The sequence below is a fragment of the Thamnophis sirtalis genome, unplaced genomic scaffold (genome assembly GCF_051295495.1).
Source record: "Thamnophis sirtalis isolate CommonGarterSnake01/CBP01778 unplaced genomic scaffold, rThaSir2_p1.2 scaffold_3, whole genome shotgun sequence".
Taxonomy (NCBI): Eukaryota; Metazoa; Chordata; class Lepidosauria; order Squamata; family Natricidae; genus Thamnophis; species Thamnophis sirtalis.
In genome coordinates this window covers 20,548,562-20,565,415 of record NW_028261383.1, presented here as the reverse complement: position 1 = coordinate 20,565,415, position 16,854 = coordinate 20,548,562, and the positions used below count along the sequence as shown (strand labels likewise).

At 42.3% G+C, this 16,854-nt stretch overlaps 2 protein-coding genes and 1 pseudogene across 2 annotated transcripts; all 3 read left to right on the top strand.

Annotated features, from left to right (window-relative positions):
• The first annotated feature begins 757 nt into the window (after positions 1 to 757).
• LOC148047441 (zinc finger protein 202-like) lies at positions 758 to 5,428 on the top strand. The gene is made up of 5 exons (XM_087711570.1): positions 758 to 913; positions 3,241 to 3,799; positions 4,056 to 4,173; positions 4,294 to 4,373; positions 4,722 to 5,428. Exons 2-5 carry the CDS (start codon positions 3,386 to 3,388, stop codon positions 4,878 to 4,880), a joined length of 771 nt encoding a protein of 256 aa, XP_087567696.1. The 5' UTR covers positions 758 to 913; positions 3,241 to 3,385; the 3' UTR covers positions 4,881 to 5,428.
• Positions 5,429 to 6,194: 766 nt separating this feature from the next.
• Positions 6,195 to 16,159, top strand: LOC148047439 (uncharacterized; annotated as a pseudogene).
• Positions 12,169 to 14,961, top strand: LOC148047440 (uncharacterized). The gene is made up of 5 exons (XM_087711138.1): positions 12,169 to 12,330; positions 12,474 to 12,675; positions 12,796 to 12,875; positions 13,659 to 13,785; positions 14,755 to 14,961. The coding sequence occupies exons 1-5, from the start codon at positions 12,169 to 12,171 to the stop codon at positions 14,886 to 14,888; spliced, it is 705 nt and encodes a 234-aa protein (XP_087567264.1). The 3' UTR covers positions 14,889 to 14,961.
• Positions 16,160 to 16,854: the final 695 nt, after the last annotated feature.

The window sequence follows — 16,854 nt, the reverse complement described above, 5'->3', positions numbered from 1 at the left end:
TTTTTCTCTAGTCACATATGAGACTTTATTCTTCCAGTCTTCATTTCTCCATCATGGTGGCTTGTTCTGAGGTAAAAAAAATTTAAAGGTCCACAAATTTGAGCTTTCCATTTTGGTTCTTTTGATGCCTCTTCTTCATCAGGATCTATTCTTCAGGGTTATCCACATTATTACAGGCTGCATTCAGTGTTTCCAAGCCTCCTTGTCTGCCCAAAGAGATGAATTTGAAAAGGCAGCTGTAATAATTGAAATCACTAATGAAAAATCAATACAATCAAAAAATCGTTATTTTCCTCAACCTGTCGCTTTCCTCCCTGTTTCTCAGCCAGCCCCCTGATCTCCCCTCGCTTCAAGGCTGCTTTTGCCATCAGCCACAAGACACAGGCTGGGTTTTATAGAGAGACTTTTGTTCCTTGTCTTGACTGCCCTGCCATTTCTGACAGGATTTTGCTCATTTTTTATGCAGATCCTTCATAGACGCTGCTCTTCAGTAAAAGGATTTTCTCAATCTTTACAAGATCACAGACGATTCTTAGAGATTAAAAAAGGAAAATCTAGAAACTGATGCTTGCCGGAGAGGCCATTTCCCTTCTAGACAGGCAATTTTATAGGGAACTTTTCCTTCGAATTTAATGCCCATCATCCCAGACCCGCATGGAACATAACGTCCTTGCAGGGTTTTCGCGCAATGCGCATAGGAGCGTCTAGGCCCCCCCCTGGAAGAGCGGGACAATTGCGTCCCGCCCCCCCCCCCGAGTTACAGGAGAACTGAGCATGCGCCAGCCTCTTTCCCAAGCCAAGAGAGATGCTAGCTTCCCGAGGCATTTTCCAGCAAAGGCTTGAAAGGTTATTCGCTCTTTCTACGGGGTCCGAGTTTACACACACACACACACCCTTCGCTGTGAGCCTTTGGGTGAGTCTTCCTAGCAAAGGAAGGGGCTGTAGGGAAGTCTTGGATTTGGAGATCCAAGCGTGATTCGGGGTTCAGTGAAGGGGCTTTTCTCCCGCGCGAGACATGCAAAACTTCCATCAGACTTGGAGTCGTGGGGAGGGGGGACGCAAAGCCGGTGGTCCCATGTTCCCCTGCCGTCCCTTTTCATACACGGGCAAGGCAGGGCGGAAAGCAAAGCTTCGGATTTGCCCCCGCGGAAAGAGGATTTACGCTCCATTTCGACAGGGAAAGCTTTTCATGAAGGGAGAGGAGGAGAGGTCGTCTTTGCAAAACAGAGATTTATGTCTCCAAGTCAGCCTCGACTCCTGCACAATTTCCTGCATATTTGTTGTCCCTGTTTTCAGAAGGGGTTTCCCTCGCCTCCCCTTCCTAGGCCTAGAAAAGCGAGCGGTCGGAGCCCCTCCTGATGGCTTTGCGTGCAGGGCTGCCAACTGCGTGTGCAAGGAGTTGGGTGCAAGTTGTGCAAGGCCTGGAATTCAGTTTCCTTTCCCCATAGTAACCAGTTTGGTTCTGCCTCCAGGTAAAGAAGGAAGATGTTGCAGGAGGGAGGTGCTCCTTGGATTGAGAGAGATGCATCATTCACACATTATGATTATGCCAGTGTTTTGTGTTTTTTTTTGTCAAGCTTGGCCTTTATAAATCCTGGGTGTTGAACTCCCTAGTTGGTTTATTTAGTTAAGTTGATTTAGAGAGCCCCTCATGTCAATTGCTCTTTGTGATTATATATTTTATATATATATGATTTTTACAACCCGCGATATGCCCAAATATGGGAGGAAGATCACTACTTCCATTCTCTGTCCTTCGGCTCGTCACAAGAGACCATCCAGGCAGAAACCCATTTTTTTTTTACTGTTGCCTTTTTGTTACATTTTGTTGTATTTGTGCTGATAAATAAATAAAGGGAGACTAGTATAGATCTATTTCAAGCTATTTAGCTCTCATCAGCTAATGCTCTCATCACAAATCCCAGTAAGGGTATGGCTAGCTGATGAGAGCTAAATAGCTTGAAATAGATCTATACTAGTCTCCCTTTATTTATTTATCAGCACAAATACATTATATATACTTATATATATATATATTTAGAGTTACAACCCGCGGTATGCCCAAATATGGAAGGAAGATCACTACTTCCATTATCTGTCCTTCGGCTAGTCACAAGAGACCATCCAGACAGAAACCCAATATTTTTACTGTTGCCTTTTTGTTACATTTGTTGTATTTGTGCCAATGTATTTGTTCCTTTATTTATCAGCACAAATACAACACACACACACACACACACACACACACACACACACACACACACACACACACACACACACACACATATATATATATATATATATATATATATATATATATATATATAAGCGAAAACCACTCACACCTCGATCATGAAATCTCCAGAACTGTAAACCTACAATCCTGAACTGTGGTGCATATGTTCCTCTTGGCTTCTGGGTGCTCACTTAAGAAAGGATTTTTGGAAATGACCATCAGATCATTAGTATTTCTTATATTATTATTAACACATTCTGGTGCTAAGGCGTTAGACGTTCTACTCCCCACCTGAAAATAACTGTTCCAACTGCCACTTGGACTTGGTCCTAGCCAGTGACTCATCCAGCCTGCTTCCTGGGTGTTTGGAGAGGAGCCTGAGGGAGAGAAGGTGATAAGATAGGAGAAGCTTATTTGGGGCAAGCCTGAGAGATAGAAGGAGAGAGGAGAGGCAATTGTAACTACTCATTAATTTTTAAGTTGTGTATTGATTTATCAAGCCCGATTCTATAGTTTTGTAATGGAGCACGAGTATCCAGCTGGTATTAAATAAAATTATAGTTAGCTATAGAGAGTTATTTGGTTCAATGATGAAAACATTAAGCTTGAAACCAAGAGATGAACTTCTAGTCCAACTGTTGGCATGAAAGCCTTGAGCTCATCCCAACTCTCAGCCCAATGTACTTCACAGGCCTGTTTGGTGGTGGTGGGGGACAGTAAGAAGGAGCATTGTCTATAATTGCTACCTAGAGTAATTCATAATAATAATACAAAAACATAAAAATATTTTTAATAATTTTTCTGCAATTTTCGCTACATGTAGAGAGATCAAGTTGATTAATAAGATTCCCTCCCCAGATATTGATAGGTTCATCCAATTTTTAAAAAAATTTTCCTTCCCCCTTCTGTTCCCTTCCTTCTCTTATCCTTCTCCATCTAAGTATGCCCAGTTGTTCAATTAACCATGTTAATAAACACCCTAAATTATTTGTTATCCATTTCAGCTGGAAATATTTCCTGCTTCTTCTGGAATCTTAAATATCTTGTCTGGGAAAAGAACTGAAAAACTTGGCCAGACCTCTTGTGAACAGAAAGACCTGTGGAGATACTTGGGTTCATTTTGGAGCTGGATTAGAGACCAGAAAGAAGATGGAGGGACAACACCCAGCAGAAGCAGAAATTAGAAAAGACCCTTCAGCTGCTCAGCCTTGGAGTTGTGGGAAGAATGGGGCAAGTCCTAGGCAGAAGACCCAAGAAGAGGCATCCAATAGTTCAGAGGTCCAGTGCTGTCACTTCAGAAAAGTGCAGTTTCAGGAGGGGAGCCGTCCCCAAGATGTTTGCACTCAGCTTCACTACCTTTGTCGTCAGTGGCTGCAACCAGAAAAACACACAAAGGCTCAGATGCTGGACTTGGTGCTCCTGGAACAATTGCTGGCTGTCCTTCCCCCAGAGATGGCAAAATGGGTGCGGGAGTGTGGAGCAGAGACCACTTCTCAGGCGGTGTCTCTGGCTGAAGGCTTCTTGCTGACGCAGGAGGAGGAAAACATGCAAGAAGAGTTGCAGGTGGGAGAATGGAATCATCAGAGATTAAAGAGGATCTCCCTGAATTTGTCAATTCCTCTCTGGCTGAATTTTCTGGGATAATTAACTCCTAGGGACATTTGTTGTGTTCTTCCAGAGAATGTATTTTGGGCAATTCTTCCATTCTGTTTTGAGTTTCAGCAATGGACATTGGGGGCTGCTAGGTTGAAGGTGCAATATGATAATTCATTTGTATCTCTGTGCTCTTCCTTTGTTTCTCATATCACATCATGCCCAGAAATCCTTGGAAGCTGTGACTGAGTATCCTAAGGGGAGGAAAGATTCATTCACATCTTTTCAAGAGTTTCTCTTCAGGGAGAACTTCCACAAAGGTCAAAGTCAAGATGCTACGCAAGGTAAGAAAAGCTCCTTCTGTGTGTTGTGAGATTTCAACATTTAGCTGATACTTTCACTCCACTTTATTGGAGTTTCTCTCTCTAACAAATCTGCTTCCACTATTTTTCTCTTTCTCACAGAGAGTAGAACGCTGTCCTTTGAGTTTTCAGAATCCCCTCTTTGTGCTGGAGCTGAAAGATTAGTTGAATCTCTACGTCAGGTAAGGAGACGAAAGATTGGAAAAGGTTCCTGAATCTTGAATGGATTTCATTTTGTTCAATGTATAAAATTGCTGTTTCTAAGCAATACGAATTTTACGATAAGTAGTGGATTGCGGGCTTTTGATTGAATATTTTGGTTGGTTACACTGTAAGGAATTCCAAACACTTCCAGCTTGATCAAACATGATTTAGATATGCCATCAGCCAAAAGCAGTAAGATCATAATCTTAATTCTGCAGAAGATACCCGTTTTATTCACTGGATCTCTTTCCTAGAATAGGTAGAAGAAAATTATCAAATTATTCTTGGGATTCTCTGATAATAGGGAAACTTGTTTCCTTGTTTAGGATGTCGTGTCTTTTGAGGAAGTGGCCGTGTATTTCTCCAAGGAGGAGTGGTCTCAACTGGATGCTGACCAAAAAGCTCTCCACGGAGAAGTCATGCTGGAGAATTCCAGGAATCTCTTCTCTCTGGGTAAGAACCCCTTTCTGTGCTCCGAAACGTAGGGAAGGGAGTTAAAAGCTATTTCTGGAAAAAAATATATTTATTTACAGTGTATTCAGAAAGTATTCAGACCCCCTTCACTTTTTTCAATGTTGTTATTTTGGTGCATCATTCTATAGTTTTTGAAATAAGTATTTTGTATTTTATGAGCAGGAAACATTAAAAAACCCAATTTATTTATTGTTATAAGGGAGGCTATGCAGATTTCAAATTTTTCTTTGAATACATTTCCTTCTTCCATGAAATCAGTTTGGTCAAATGGTTAAGATACCAGGTCAGGAACTGGGTGACTGTGAGTACTAGTTCTACCATAGGCAGGAATGCTGGCTGGATGACTTTGGGCCAATCTCTCTCAGCCTAACCCATTTCTCAGTGTTGTTCTTGTAGGGAAAACAGCAGGAGGAAGGAATATTGAGTTTGTCTGATGGATATAGAGTGCATTCTGAAGATATTCAGACTCCCTTCAATTTTGTTATAGTGCAGGCTGATTCTACCATTGTTGAAATTCTTTTTTTCCCCATTAATCTATACTGGAACCCAATAATGACAAGGTCAAAACAAAATTTTAGAAAGGTCTGTAAATTTAGGAATATAGGAATAGTATACCTACACGTGCTACAAGCAGTATCCCAACGATCAGCAATTACAGCAGGGAAGAAACTTGATGAACCAACAACCACTCTAGCAGGAGGTCCTTTTATTACACAGGCTTGTAAAGGGATAATAGCCAAAGATCCTGCTTACTCATTCCCCTCATTGCACCAGCTAGTCAGCTCTTAAATTAACACCTTGACAAGTTTTTTTACATAAAGGAAATTCTTTGTTTTTTAAAAAAGCATTCTGCTCGTGAAATAGAAAATGCTCATTTCTTAGAAGATACTAGTGAGACTGAATGTACTGAGGAAGGTTCTGGCTAGCAGGATTCAGTATTCCCTCCTAAACCTAGTCACTGGGTTCCTGATGGCCCTGAGTTGCTATAAGTAAGAGTGGATGATCTCTGAGACAGATGTTCCCTTCTTAAAGATGCCCACTTGTGTACTGAGTTTGGGATTAGGCTCAGTTGAGGGTGTGGAGGTATTGCATCCAGAAATTCCCCTTGGCTTTCAAAGATTCTGCTCTACAGACAAGTGGACATGAGACTTTTATTGAAGTTGGAAGGTTTTGAGTATGTTGCTGCCCAGAATGATAGTGTCCAATACACTTCGGGAAGTTTGTGGCACCATGGAATTGTCCCGGGTCAAAGATTAGTTCAGAATTGTAATTCAATCCTATAGGAATGAAAATATACAATTTCTCTTTTTCTTTTCCAAGGCTTTAATGGGCAAGAGAATAAGAATTGCAAGCGTGAACGTCAATCGATCCATTCGAAATGGGGGGAAAGGAAATTTGAAGATCAGATGCAACCAAAGAATGATGAAACAAAGAAATCACAAAGTGGAATTAAAAATGGTTTTTCTCGGGTCCGTTGGCTTCGTAATCATACAGTGATCAATAAGGGAGAAAGATCATATAAGTCCATGGAGTGTGGAAAGAGATTCAATAAATCCGATTGTCTCTTTTTTCATAAAAAGGCACATTCAGAAGAGAAACCAAATACCAGCAGGGAGTGTGGAAATACACTCTATGATAATCACTCTCTTAGAAAACATGAAAGGAATCACAAAGGTGAAAGACTTTATATATGCTTGGAGTGTGGAAAGACCTTTACTTGTAGCAGTAGTCTTAATTCTCACAATTTGATCCACACAGGAGAGAAGCCATATCAATGCATGGAGTGTGGAAAGGGTTTTAGGACAAGTAGTCATCTTACATCGCATAATAGGATTCACACAGGTGAAAGACCTTATAAATGCTTGGAGTGTGGAAAGACCTTTACTCGTGGCACTTACCTTAATTCTCACAAGGGGATCCACACGGGACAGAAGCCATATCAATGCATGGACTGCGGAAAGACCTTCTGTTTTAATCATTCTCTTATAAGACATCAAAGGAATCACAAAGGAGAAAGACCTTATACATGCTTGGAGTGTGGAAAGACTTTTACTTGTAGCAGTAGTCTGAAATCCCACAATTTGATCCACACAGGAGAGAAGCCTTATCAATGCATGGAATGTGGAAAGGGTTTTAGGAAGAGTGGTAATCTTAATACCCACAAGAGGATCCACACAGGAGAGAAACCGTATCAATGCATGGAATGTGGAAAGACCTTCCGCTATAATTGTTCTTTTATAACGCATCAAAGGAATCACAAAGGAGAAAGACCTTATAATGGAGTGTGGAAAGACCTTTACTTTTAGCAATTATCTTAATTCTCACAAGAGGATCCATACAGGAGAAGGACTTTATAAATGTGTGGAATGTGGAGATTGCTTTAGAAGGAGTTGTGATCTCACAGGAGAAAAATGGAGTGGTGGTTTTTAAGGAGTAGCACTTTTAGTCACCATAGAAGCATCCATACATGGGCGAAACCATATCAATAAAGTAATTGTGGAAAGAGCTTTAATAGAAATCCAAATTGTCCTTGGTGTATGACTGAAATTTATCCCCAAATTTCTGTTGCTAAGCGAGACAGTTATTAAGTGAGTTTTGTGCCATTTGATGACTTTTCTAGCCACATTTGTAAAGTGGTTATTAAGTTAGTAACGTGTTTTGAAATTAATTTGGCCTTCCCCATTGCATTTACCCTCAAAAGGTGATCACATGATCCAGGGACACTGCAGCTGACATGAATCAGTTGCCAAGCATCTCAAGTTTGATCAGGTGACCATCGGGATGCTGCAACAGTCATAAGTGTGAAATATAGTCATAAGTCACCTTTTTCAGTACTTCTATAACTTTGAATAATTACTATATGAACAGTAGTAAATTGAGGACTACCTATAGTTGTCCAAAATATCATATAAGGATCATTTGAGTAATAATACAAATAAACGGTAGCTCTTCTTAGAGGTGCATGCATAAATTGCCTTCCAAGTGCAAACCAGAATGTGTGGATCCCTAATCCTGCTTGTGGTTTTTGCTAAATTATAATAGAGAAAGGACTTTTCTACATGTAGAAATATTCAGGATTGTTTTTCATTATATATATTATTTCTTTTCTCTAGCTGTTGTTCCTTTTCCATCTCTGCTTGTGTGAGGAAGACTCCGGTGAGAGTTCTTATTCCCACATCCAGAATGTTGGATGCCACCAATTTCTCATGCTTTCTTTTTAAACCAGGAGTTTAATACCCACAGGCTGTGGAATATTTGGAACTGGGCCACAGAAGCAGTTTTAAATCATTAACCATACCCAATTTGATTGAGTTGAGCTCAAAATATTTATCAGTAGTACTGGATTCTAGATGGTTTCTCCCAATACGGGTTGTGGAGATGTTTTACTTTGAAAAAATATAGAAGATACAAAGGATAAACATAGATACAAACAATAAGTTCTTTTATGTTTGGTTTTTATACTAGATCAAACATGTCAAACACAAGTCCTGTCAGTCAGAACCAGAACACAATCAGGTTAGATGTGGCCCACGTGGCCACCCAGGAGACAGCTGCCCCCGCTGCTTCGGCCTTCCCCACCCCAGCTGGATGCTTCCCCTAGCTGTATGCACTGGAAGTGGCACCTGGGTCTGGAGTGCTGAGTGGGCCGTGGAGGCGGCAGTGGCCATGATGCCGGGCAGCGCGCTGCTGCTGCTGGGGATCTCTGCTCACCAGCCTGCTATTGCAGCTGGCCCTGTTCCCCCAAGTGCTTTCCTTTTCACTAGGATGGCCCCCGCCCTCAAATGGGAAAGTCACGGCAGTCGGCAGCTTTGCCACCCTTGTCCCTTCCTGGGTGGGAGGGAGGGAAGGAAGGAAGGAAGGAGATTGGAATGAGAGGGAGGGAGGGAGGATTTGAGTGAACTCTTGCCTTAGCACTTGGCCGCCAGCAACTCTGCTAGCCTTGCCATCTCCTTGCCCCCCTCCTCCTGACCTCTCCTGGTGGTCCCCCATCCTAACACTGAGGATGTTTTGCTTAGAAAGCTGGAGCTCCTCGCATAGAAAGGGAGTGGTTACTCACACAATTTGCCCTCCCACACTCACCAGGAGAAACCTGGCCACGGAGAGCGGGCACAGCAGCAGCAACCTTGAGGAGATAAGTGCCACTGAGCACTCCATCAGGAAAGCTGGACCTGGGTTAGGCTGGGCTACAGGATCCTGGTACCATGGGAGCTCGAGGGCTGGGCTGGGTGTTTACCCACTATTGCCCAGGGCTCTTGGCAGCATGTACCTCTATCCAGGGGTCCTCTGTGTAGCCCGACGGGTGGCGAGGCTCATCTGGTGGACGAGACTTTGGTGCTCATCCTGGTCTCATCTTCCTCTGCTGGAAACCTCTGGGTCCCCCCCCCCTCCCAGCCTTGCCTGGCTTGCCCATAGGAGGTGGAGGACGATGCTGCTGCATGTTGAAGCACAGAGGAGAAAGTTTATAGGAAGCAGTTTCCTCCAGCTTTTGCCTTGACAGATCTCAAGAGGAGATTGATTTGATTTGATTTGATTTATTTGGCTTGTATGCTGCCCTATTCCCGGAAGACTCAGGGCGGCTAACAATAAAAAGGGGAGGGGGTACAAAAATAAAAATAGAAAACAGCAATTTAAAATTCAACAACAGTCGTAACCTCGAATGGGGCTGGATAATTCAACAGCCCCAGGCCTGCCGGAACAGCCAGGTCTTAGTTGCTTTGCGGAAGGCCGGAAGGGTAGTAAGGGTCCGGATCTCAACGGGGAGATCGTTCCATAGGGCAAGGCTGGCATGGGAGCTGCGTCAGGGAAGGCTACCCCAACAAGCCAGACTTTACCATACACGGCTGGAAATGAGGATTTTCTTTCTAAAATTACTAGAAAAAATTGTTTTACTTCAAAGCCCTTAAGGTTCCTACTCAAATTTCCTGAGGCATATTCCCTACTTAAAAACTAAAATAAAACTATTTATGTCTCTTTTTTTTTTTGGCTTAGTAGTATTTGACCTTTATATTTATTTTTCAGTATTTGACTTCCTTCATTTTGTAATTCCACTTTTTCTCTAGCCACATATGAGACTTTATTCTCCCAATCTTCATTTCTTCATCATGGTTCCTTATTTTGAGGTAATTTTTTTTAAAGGTCCACAAGTTTGAATTTTCTCTTCATTTTGGTACTTTTCTTTTAAGGCTTCTTTTTCATTGGGATGTATTACAGGCTGCCTTTAGTGTTTCTAACCCTCCTTGACTGCCCAAAGACATGAATTTGAAAAGGCAGCTATAATAATTGAAAAAGAAAAATCAATACAAATCTTAATTTTCCTCAACCTGTGGCTTTCCTCCCTTTGTCTCAGCCAGCCCCCTCATCTCCCCTTGCTTCAACGCTGAGTTTGGCATCAGCCACAAGACACAGGCTGGGTTTCAGAGAGAGACACTTGTTCCTTGTCTTTTGACCGCCCTGCCATTTCTGACAGGATTTTGCTCATTTTTGAGGGAATCCCTGCAGATCCTTCAGAGAAGTGGCTCTTCAGGAAAGGGATTTTTGAGTCTCTACAAGAGATTTTCTCAATGTACACAAGATCACAGATGTTTCTTAAGAGATTAAAGAGAGGAAAATCTAGAAAGTGACGCTTGCCGGACAGGTCACGTTCTTTCTAGATAGCCAATTTTCGAGGGAACCTTTAATCTGAGTCTAATGCCTGTTATCCCACACCCGCATGGAACATGACATCCTGCGCTCTTGCAGGGTCTTCGCGCAATGCGCATAGGATCCTCTAAGGGGCTCCCTGGAAGAATCGGGCAGCTCCTTCCCCCCACCCTCCTCCACCCCCGTTTTACAAGAGAGCTGAGCATGCGCGGTCTATTCCCCAAGTCAAGGGTGATGGTTGCTTCCGAGGCATTTTCCAGCAAAGGCTTGAAAAGTTGTCCGCTCTTTCTACAGTGTCCGGGTGAGCCTGTCTAGCAAGCGAAGAAGCTGCAGGGAAGTCTTGGACATGGAGATCCAGACATGGGTCGGAGTTCAGTGACTGGGTGTGTGTGTGACTTTTCTCTCGTGCTGGAGGCTCGCATTCATCCGACTTGGAATCGTGGAAAGGGGGAGCCGAGCCAGCGGCCCCATGTTCCCCTGCTGTCCCTGTGCATGCAACGGCCAGGCATTTGAGTAAAACGTTTCGCCCCCTTCATTTTGCCCCCACGGGGGGGAAAAAACCCCCAGGGTCGCAGAAAAGAGGATTTACGCTCCATTTCGATGGGGAAAGCTTTGCGTGGAGGGAGAGGAGGAGAGGTCGTCTTTGCAAAAGAGAGGTTTTTGCCACCAAGTCAACCTTGACTCCCGGACAGTTTCCTGCATATTTGTTGTCCCTGTTTTCAGAAGGGATTCCCCCTCCTTCCCTTTCCTAGGCTCAGACAAGCGAGCCATAGAAATGCCTTTTAAATTATATTATATATTAAATTATGATTAGCCAGAGGGAACCATTTGGTTCAGTGATGACATCACAAGGTTTGAAACCAGGAGATTAACTTTCTAATCCAACCTTTGACATGAAAGCGTTGAGCGCCAACTACTTCTGCTATTGTGGGGAATATAGTAAGAAGTAGTATTATGTATGATTTCCGCCTAGAGTAAATAATAATAACAATAACAACAACAATAATAAGGCATAAGAAAAAAAATTTTTTTAAATAAAAACTAAGAAGTAGAAATACAAAATCACATTTAAATGTGTTTTCCAATATTTTGATAAACATTGATCCTGAAAGGTTCACTGCAATTTTCCCATATGTACAGAGAGCAAGCTAACTAATAAGATTTCACCTCCCAATTTGGTGGGTTCATATGAATTTCTTGCTTAATCTTCTCTTCCCTCTCCTCCTCCCCATTTTCATATCAGATACGTAACCTCAAAATATTTTCTGCTTCTTCTGGAATCTTAAGTATCTTGTCCGGGAAATGAACTGAATGGCCTTGGAAAATTTGGCCAGACCTCTTGTGAACAGAAAGTCCTGTGGAGATCGTTGAGTCCATTTTGGAGCTGGATTAGAGACCAGAGAGAAGATGGAGGGACAACACCCAGCAGAAGCAGAAGTTAGAAAAATCCCTCCAACTGCTCAGCCATGGAGCTGTGGGAAGAATGGGGCAAGTCCTGTGCAGAAGAGCCACGAAGAGGCATCCAATATTTCAGAGGTCCAGTCCTGTTACTTCATAAAAGTGCGGTTTAAGGAGGGGAGCCGTCCCCGAGATGTTTGCACTCAGCTTCACTACCTTTGTCGTCAGTGGCTGCAACCAGAAAAACACACAAAGGCTCAGATGCTGGACCTGGTGCTCCTGGAGCAATTCCTGGCTGTCCTTCCCCCAGAGATGGCAAAGTGGGTGCGGGAATGTGGAGCAGAGACCAGTTCCCAGGCAGTGTCCCTGGCTGAAGGCTTCTTGCTGACTCAGGAGGAGGAAAACATACAAGAAGAGTTGCAGGTGGGAGGATGGAATCATGGCAGCTCCTTGGAAGTTTTGACTGAGTATCCTAAGGAGTATCTGCCATTCCTCTCTGGCAGAATTTTCATTTGTTCTATTCTCCCAGAGGATGTATTTGGGGCAATTCTTCCATTCTATTTTAGCAATGGACATTGAGGGCTGCTAGTTTTATAATTCATTTCTATCTCTGTGCTCTTCCTTTGTGTCTCGAATTGCATCATGTCCAGAAATCCGTGGAAACTTTGACTGAGTATCCTAAGGAGGGGAAAGATTCATTCAGATCTCCTCAAGAGCTGCTCTTCAGGGAGAACTTCCAGAAAGATCAAAGTCAAGAGGCTACGCAAGGTAAGAAAACCTCTTTCCGTGTGATGAGAGATTTCAACATTTAGCTGATTCTTTCTCTCCTCTTGTTTAGAGTGTCTCTCTTTAACAAATCTGCTTCCACTACTTTTCTCTTTCTCACAGAGAGTCGAAAGCTATCCTTAGAGTTTTTAGAATCACCTCTTTGTTGTGGAGCTGATGGATTTGCTGAACCGCTACTTCAGGTAAGGAGGAGAAAGACCAGAAAAGGCCCCTGAATCTTGGATGGATTTCATTTTGTTCTAGAGCTCAATATATAAAATTGCTGTTTCTAAGCAATACGAATTTTACCTCAGCTCATCGAACATTCACACTCAACTTAATCTACCCTCTTCCTTCTGAGGGGATTCTTTGTGATATGCCTTCTCCACCCCTCCTGCTTCACCATCAGATTTCTTTGACCACACTGTTGTTAGCATCGGGACTCTTCCTTCTGTCTTCCAGGGTTTTCCTCACACACCGTTACAAAAAAAATATTTTATTTTGCCTTTTGAAAAGCATCTTTGGGACAACTGTGACCTGATAATGGAGAATCTCCAATAGACATATAGACTACTGTTACCAGCTCTTCCATCTCCTTTATGAAGGTGCAGAGTTGGGATACATTGGTCCCTCAGTGGATAAAATGAGCACTGGAAAATATGTCAGGTGGGTTTTGCCAATATTTTCCTCTGCCCATTCTAGGAAGAATGGGAATCATTGATAAGTAGTGGATTGAAGGCCCAGCTATCAATAGACCAAGAATATTTTAGTTGGCTATACCGTAAGGCATTCCAAACACTTTCAGCTTGATCAAACCTGATTTGGTTGTGCCATCAGCCAAAAGCGGTGAGATCTCATTCTGAATTCAGTATGAATTCAAGATGCCCATTTTGTCCACATGATCTCTATCCTAGAATCAATGGAAGAAAATTATCCCATTACTCTTGGGATTTTCTGTTAATAGGGAAACTTTTTTCCTTGTTCAGGATGTTGTCTCCTTTGAGGAAGTGGCCGTGTATTTCTCCAAAGAGGAGTGGTCTCAACTAGATGCTAACCAAAAAGCGCTCCACAGAGAAGTCATGCTGGAGAATTCCAGGAATCTCATTTCTCTAGGTAAGAACCCCTTTCTGTTCTAGGAATGTAGAGAAGGGGCTTAAAATTTTATTTCTGGGGGTGGGGAACCATTTGTTTAACAGTGCATTCAGAAAGCATTCATAGCCCCTTCACTTTTGTTATGCTGCAGGCTGATTCTACAGTTATTAAATTCATTCTTTTCTCATTAATCTACACTGGGTACCCAGTAATGACAAAATGAAAAATGAAATGTCTGTGGATTTATTACTTTCTAGCCTGGTGTCTTGAACTTTTGACCAAACTGACTTTATGGATACAGGAAATATATTGAAAGAATAATTGGAAAAACTGCATAGCCTGGCTTTGTCCATAAAGGAAATTTTAAAAAAGCTTTCTGCAATTACAAAATATTTCATAGAAGATATTAGGAAGCATCTGAGGAAGAGGCCTCTCTTGAGCAAGGCTCTGGCTACCAGGATTTGGGAGTCCCTCCTGAAACTCGTCACTGAGTTCCTGATCTCCCTGAGCTGCTATAACCAAGACCGGGTGACCTCTGAGAGGGATGTTCCTTTCTTAAGAGATATGCCCACTAGTGTACCAAGTTTGGCAGTAGTTTAGTGTGGGGAGCTATTTGCCATATAGAAATTTATCTTTGACTTTCAAATTCTGCTATGCAGACAAGAGGAGATGAGACTTTTATTAAAGTTGGGAGCTGCTGGGTATGTTGCTGCTCTGGCATGACACAGTGTCCAATATATTTTGGGAGTTTGTAGCACCATGGAATTTCCCCAGGTCAAAGGTCAGATAAAGGGTTGTGATCAAATCCTATTATATGGGGATCATTAGGGATACACTTGGAAATGGGTCTTTGTTATCATCTTAGTTTGGACTCTTCATGGTTGCCAACAAACCAGCTGAAATACATTGATGATTATTTGGCTAGATTTCAGAAGAAAAATGTTGATTGTTCCCCTATTCTTGCTACAGTTTTCCTTTTTCTTTTTCAAGGCTTTAATGGGCAAGATGATAAGAATTGCAAGCAGGAACGCCAAGTGATCCATTCAAAAAGGGGGAAAAGGAAATGTGTAGATCAGATGCTACCAAGGAATGTTAAAACAAAGCGATCACGGAGTGTAAGTTAAAAAAGGTCTTCCTTGGGTCAGTTGGCTTCCTAACCATACAGTGATCGATACAGGAGAAAGACCATATAAATGCATGGAGTTTGGAAAGAGATTTAAGAAATCCAATCATCTCTTTTCTCATAAAAACACACATTCAGAAGAGAAACGATATACCTGCATGGAATGTGGAAAGACCTTTTCTCATAATAACTCACTTATAAGACACCAAAGGATTCACACAGGAGAAAGACCTTATAAATGCACGGAGTGTGGAAAGACCTTTACTCGTAGTAGTAATCTTAATTCCCACAAGAGGATCCACACAGGAGAAAGACCGTATAAATGCATGGCGTGTGGAAAGACCTTTATTTGCAGTAGTAATCTTAATTCCCACAAGAGGATCCACACAGGAGAGAAGCCTTATGAATGCATGGAGTGTGGAAAGGCCTTTACTTGTAGCAGAAGTCTTGATTACCATAAGAGGATCCACACAGGAGAGAAGCCCTATCAATGTATGGAGTGTAGAAAAGTTTTCAGGAACAGAAGTGCTTTGATTCACCATAAAACTATTCATACAGAGAAGAAGCCATATCAATGCATTGAATGTGGAAAGGCCTTCTGTTATTCTGAGTCTCTTATAATCCATCAAAGGATTCACACAGGAGAACGACCTTATAAATGCATGGAGTGTGGAAAGACCTTTACTAGTAGCAGTAGTCTTAATGTGCACAAGAGGATCCACACAGGAGAACGACGTTACAAATGCACAGTGTGTGGAAAGGCGTTTACTTGTAACAGTAATCTTAATTACCACAAGAGGATCCACACAGGGGAACAACCTTATAAATGCATGGAGTGTGGAAAGACTTTTACTTGTAGCAGTAGTCTTAATTCCCACAAGAAGATCCACACAGGAGAAAGACCTTATAAATGCATGTAGAGTGGAAAGAGCTTTATTTGTAGTAATGGTCTTAATTCCCACAAGAGGACCTACACAGAAGAGAAGCCATATAAATGTGTAAAAGAATCCATACTAGAGAAAAGAACTAGAGGTGGGTTTCTACTGGTTCACATGGTTCAGGTGAACTGGTAGTGGTTAATTTGGCCTGGGTCACAGAACCGGCCGTGACCCAGACTGGCCACAGCCCCCAAACCAGTTCCCCGATGTCCACTTCCAGCATGTTTATTTGTTTTTCATCGCCTTCACGCATGCTCAGAACAATTTACAATGAACTGTGCATACGTGTGCAGCGAAGCGCGTGCGAACCAAACCAGTACCAATGCCGGAACAAACCCACTGCGAGAGTGAGCTTGCATTGGGAATACAAGCATTCTCACAATCCGATGGACCACTTCACGAATTCTAATTCCTAGGCTGCTTTGGCAATGAGACACACACGCAAACTGCAGGCTGGGTGAAAAATGGTGGTTTCTGGTTAGACCAGAACACTTTTATTAGGAAAGTTCAAAGAAAAGCTAGTCAGCAGTTAATAACAACAAAGGATCTCACAGTATGTTACAAATCACTTCTTGATTATACATTCCGGCAGAGAAGCAGGGAGGAGGGACAAAAGGTACTCTTTGATAAGGGGAAATGAGGAGGTATGGAATTGTAAAACACATCCTGATAAGGAGAGCAGGAAGGAGGAACAAACGGTCTTAGAATTGTAAATCATACAGAGAGCTACATTAGGCATATGGAGATGACTGATTTGTTACACGAGGCGGCAAGAGGATGCAAGGCTAATTCTGTGTGTTTATATCTCAGATAATAGAGGCCTCTCATCTCTGTGTGTATCTGTGTATTGTTATTCACATAGACACCCGAAATGAATTCGGCTTCCTTATCTAAACTTTCCCAGGACTGTTCTTCCCATATGGCTCTTAGCAAATGTTCGCTGGGATGCTTTTGATCCAGATAGAATTGATCCAGATATTCTATCCTATCCTATTGATCCCAGCTAATTTCACCCAGCCAATTATGGGA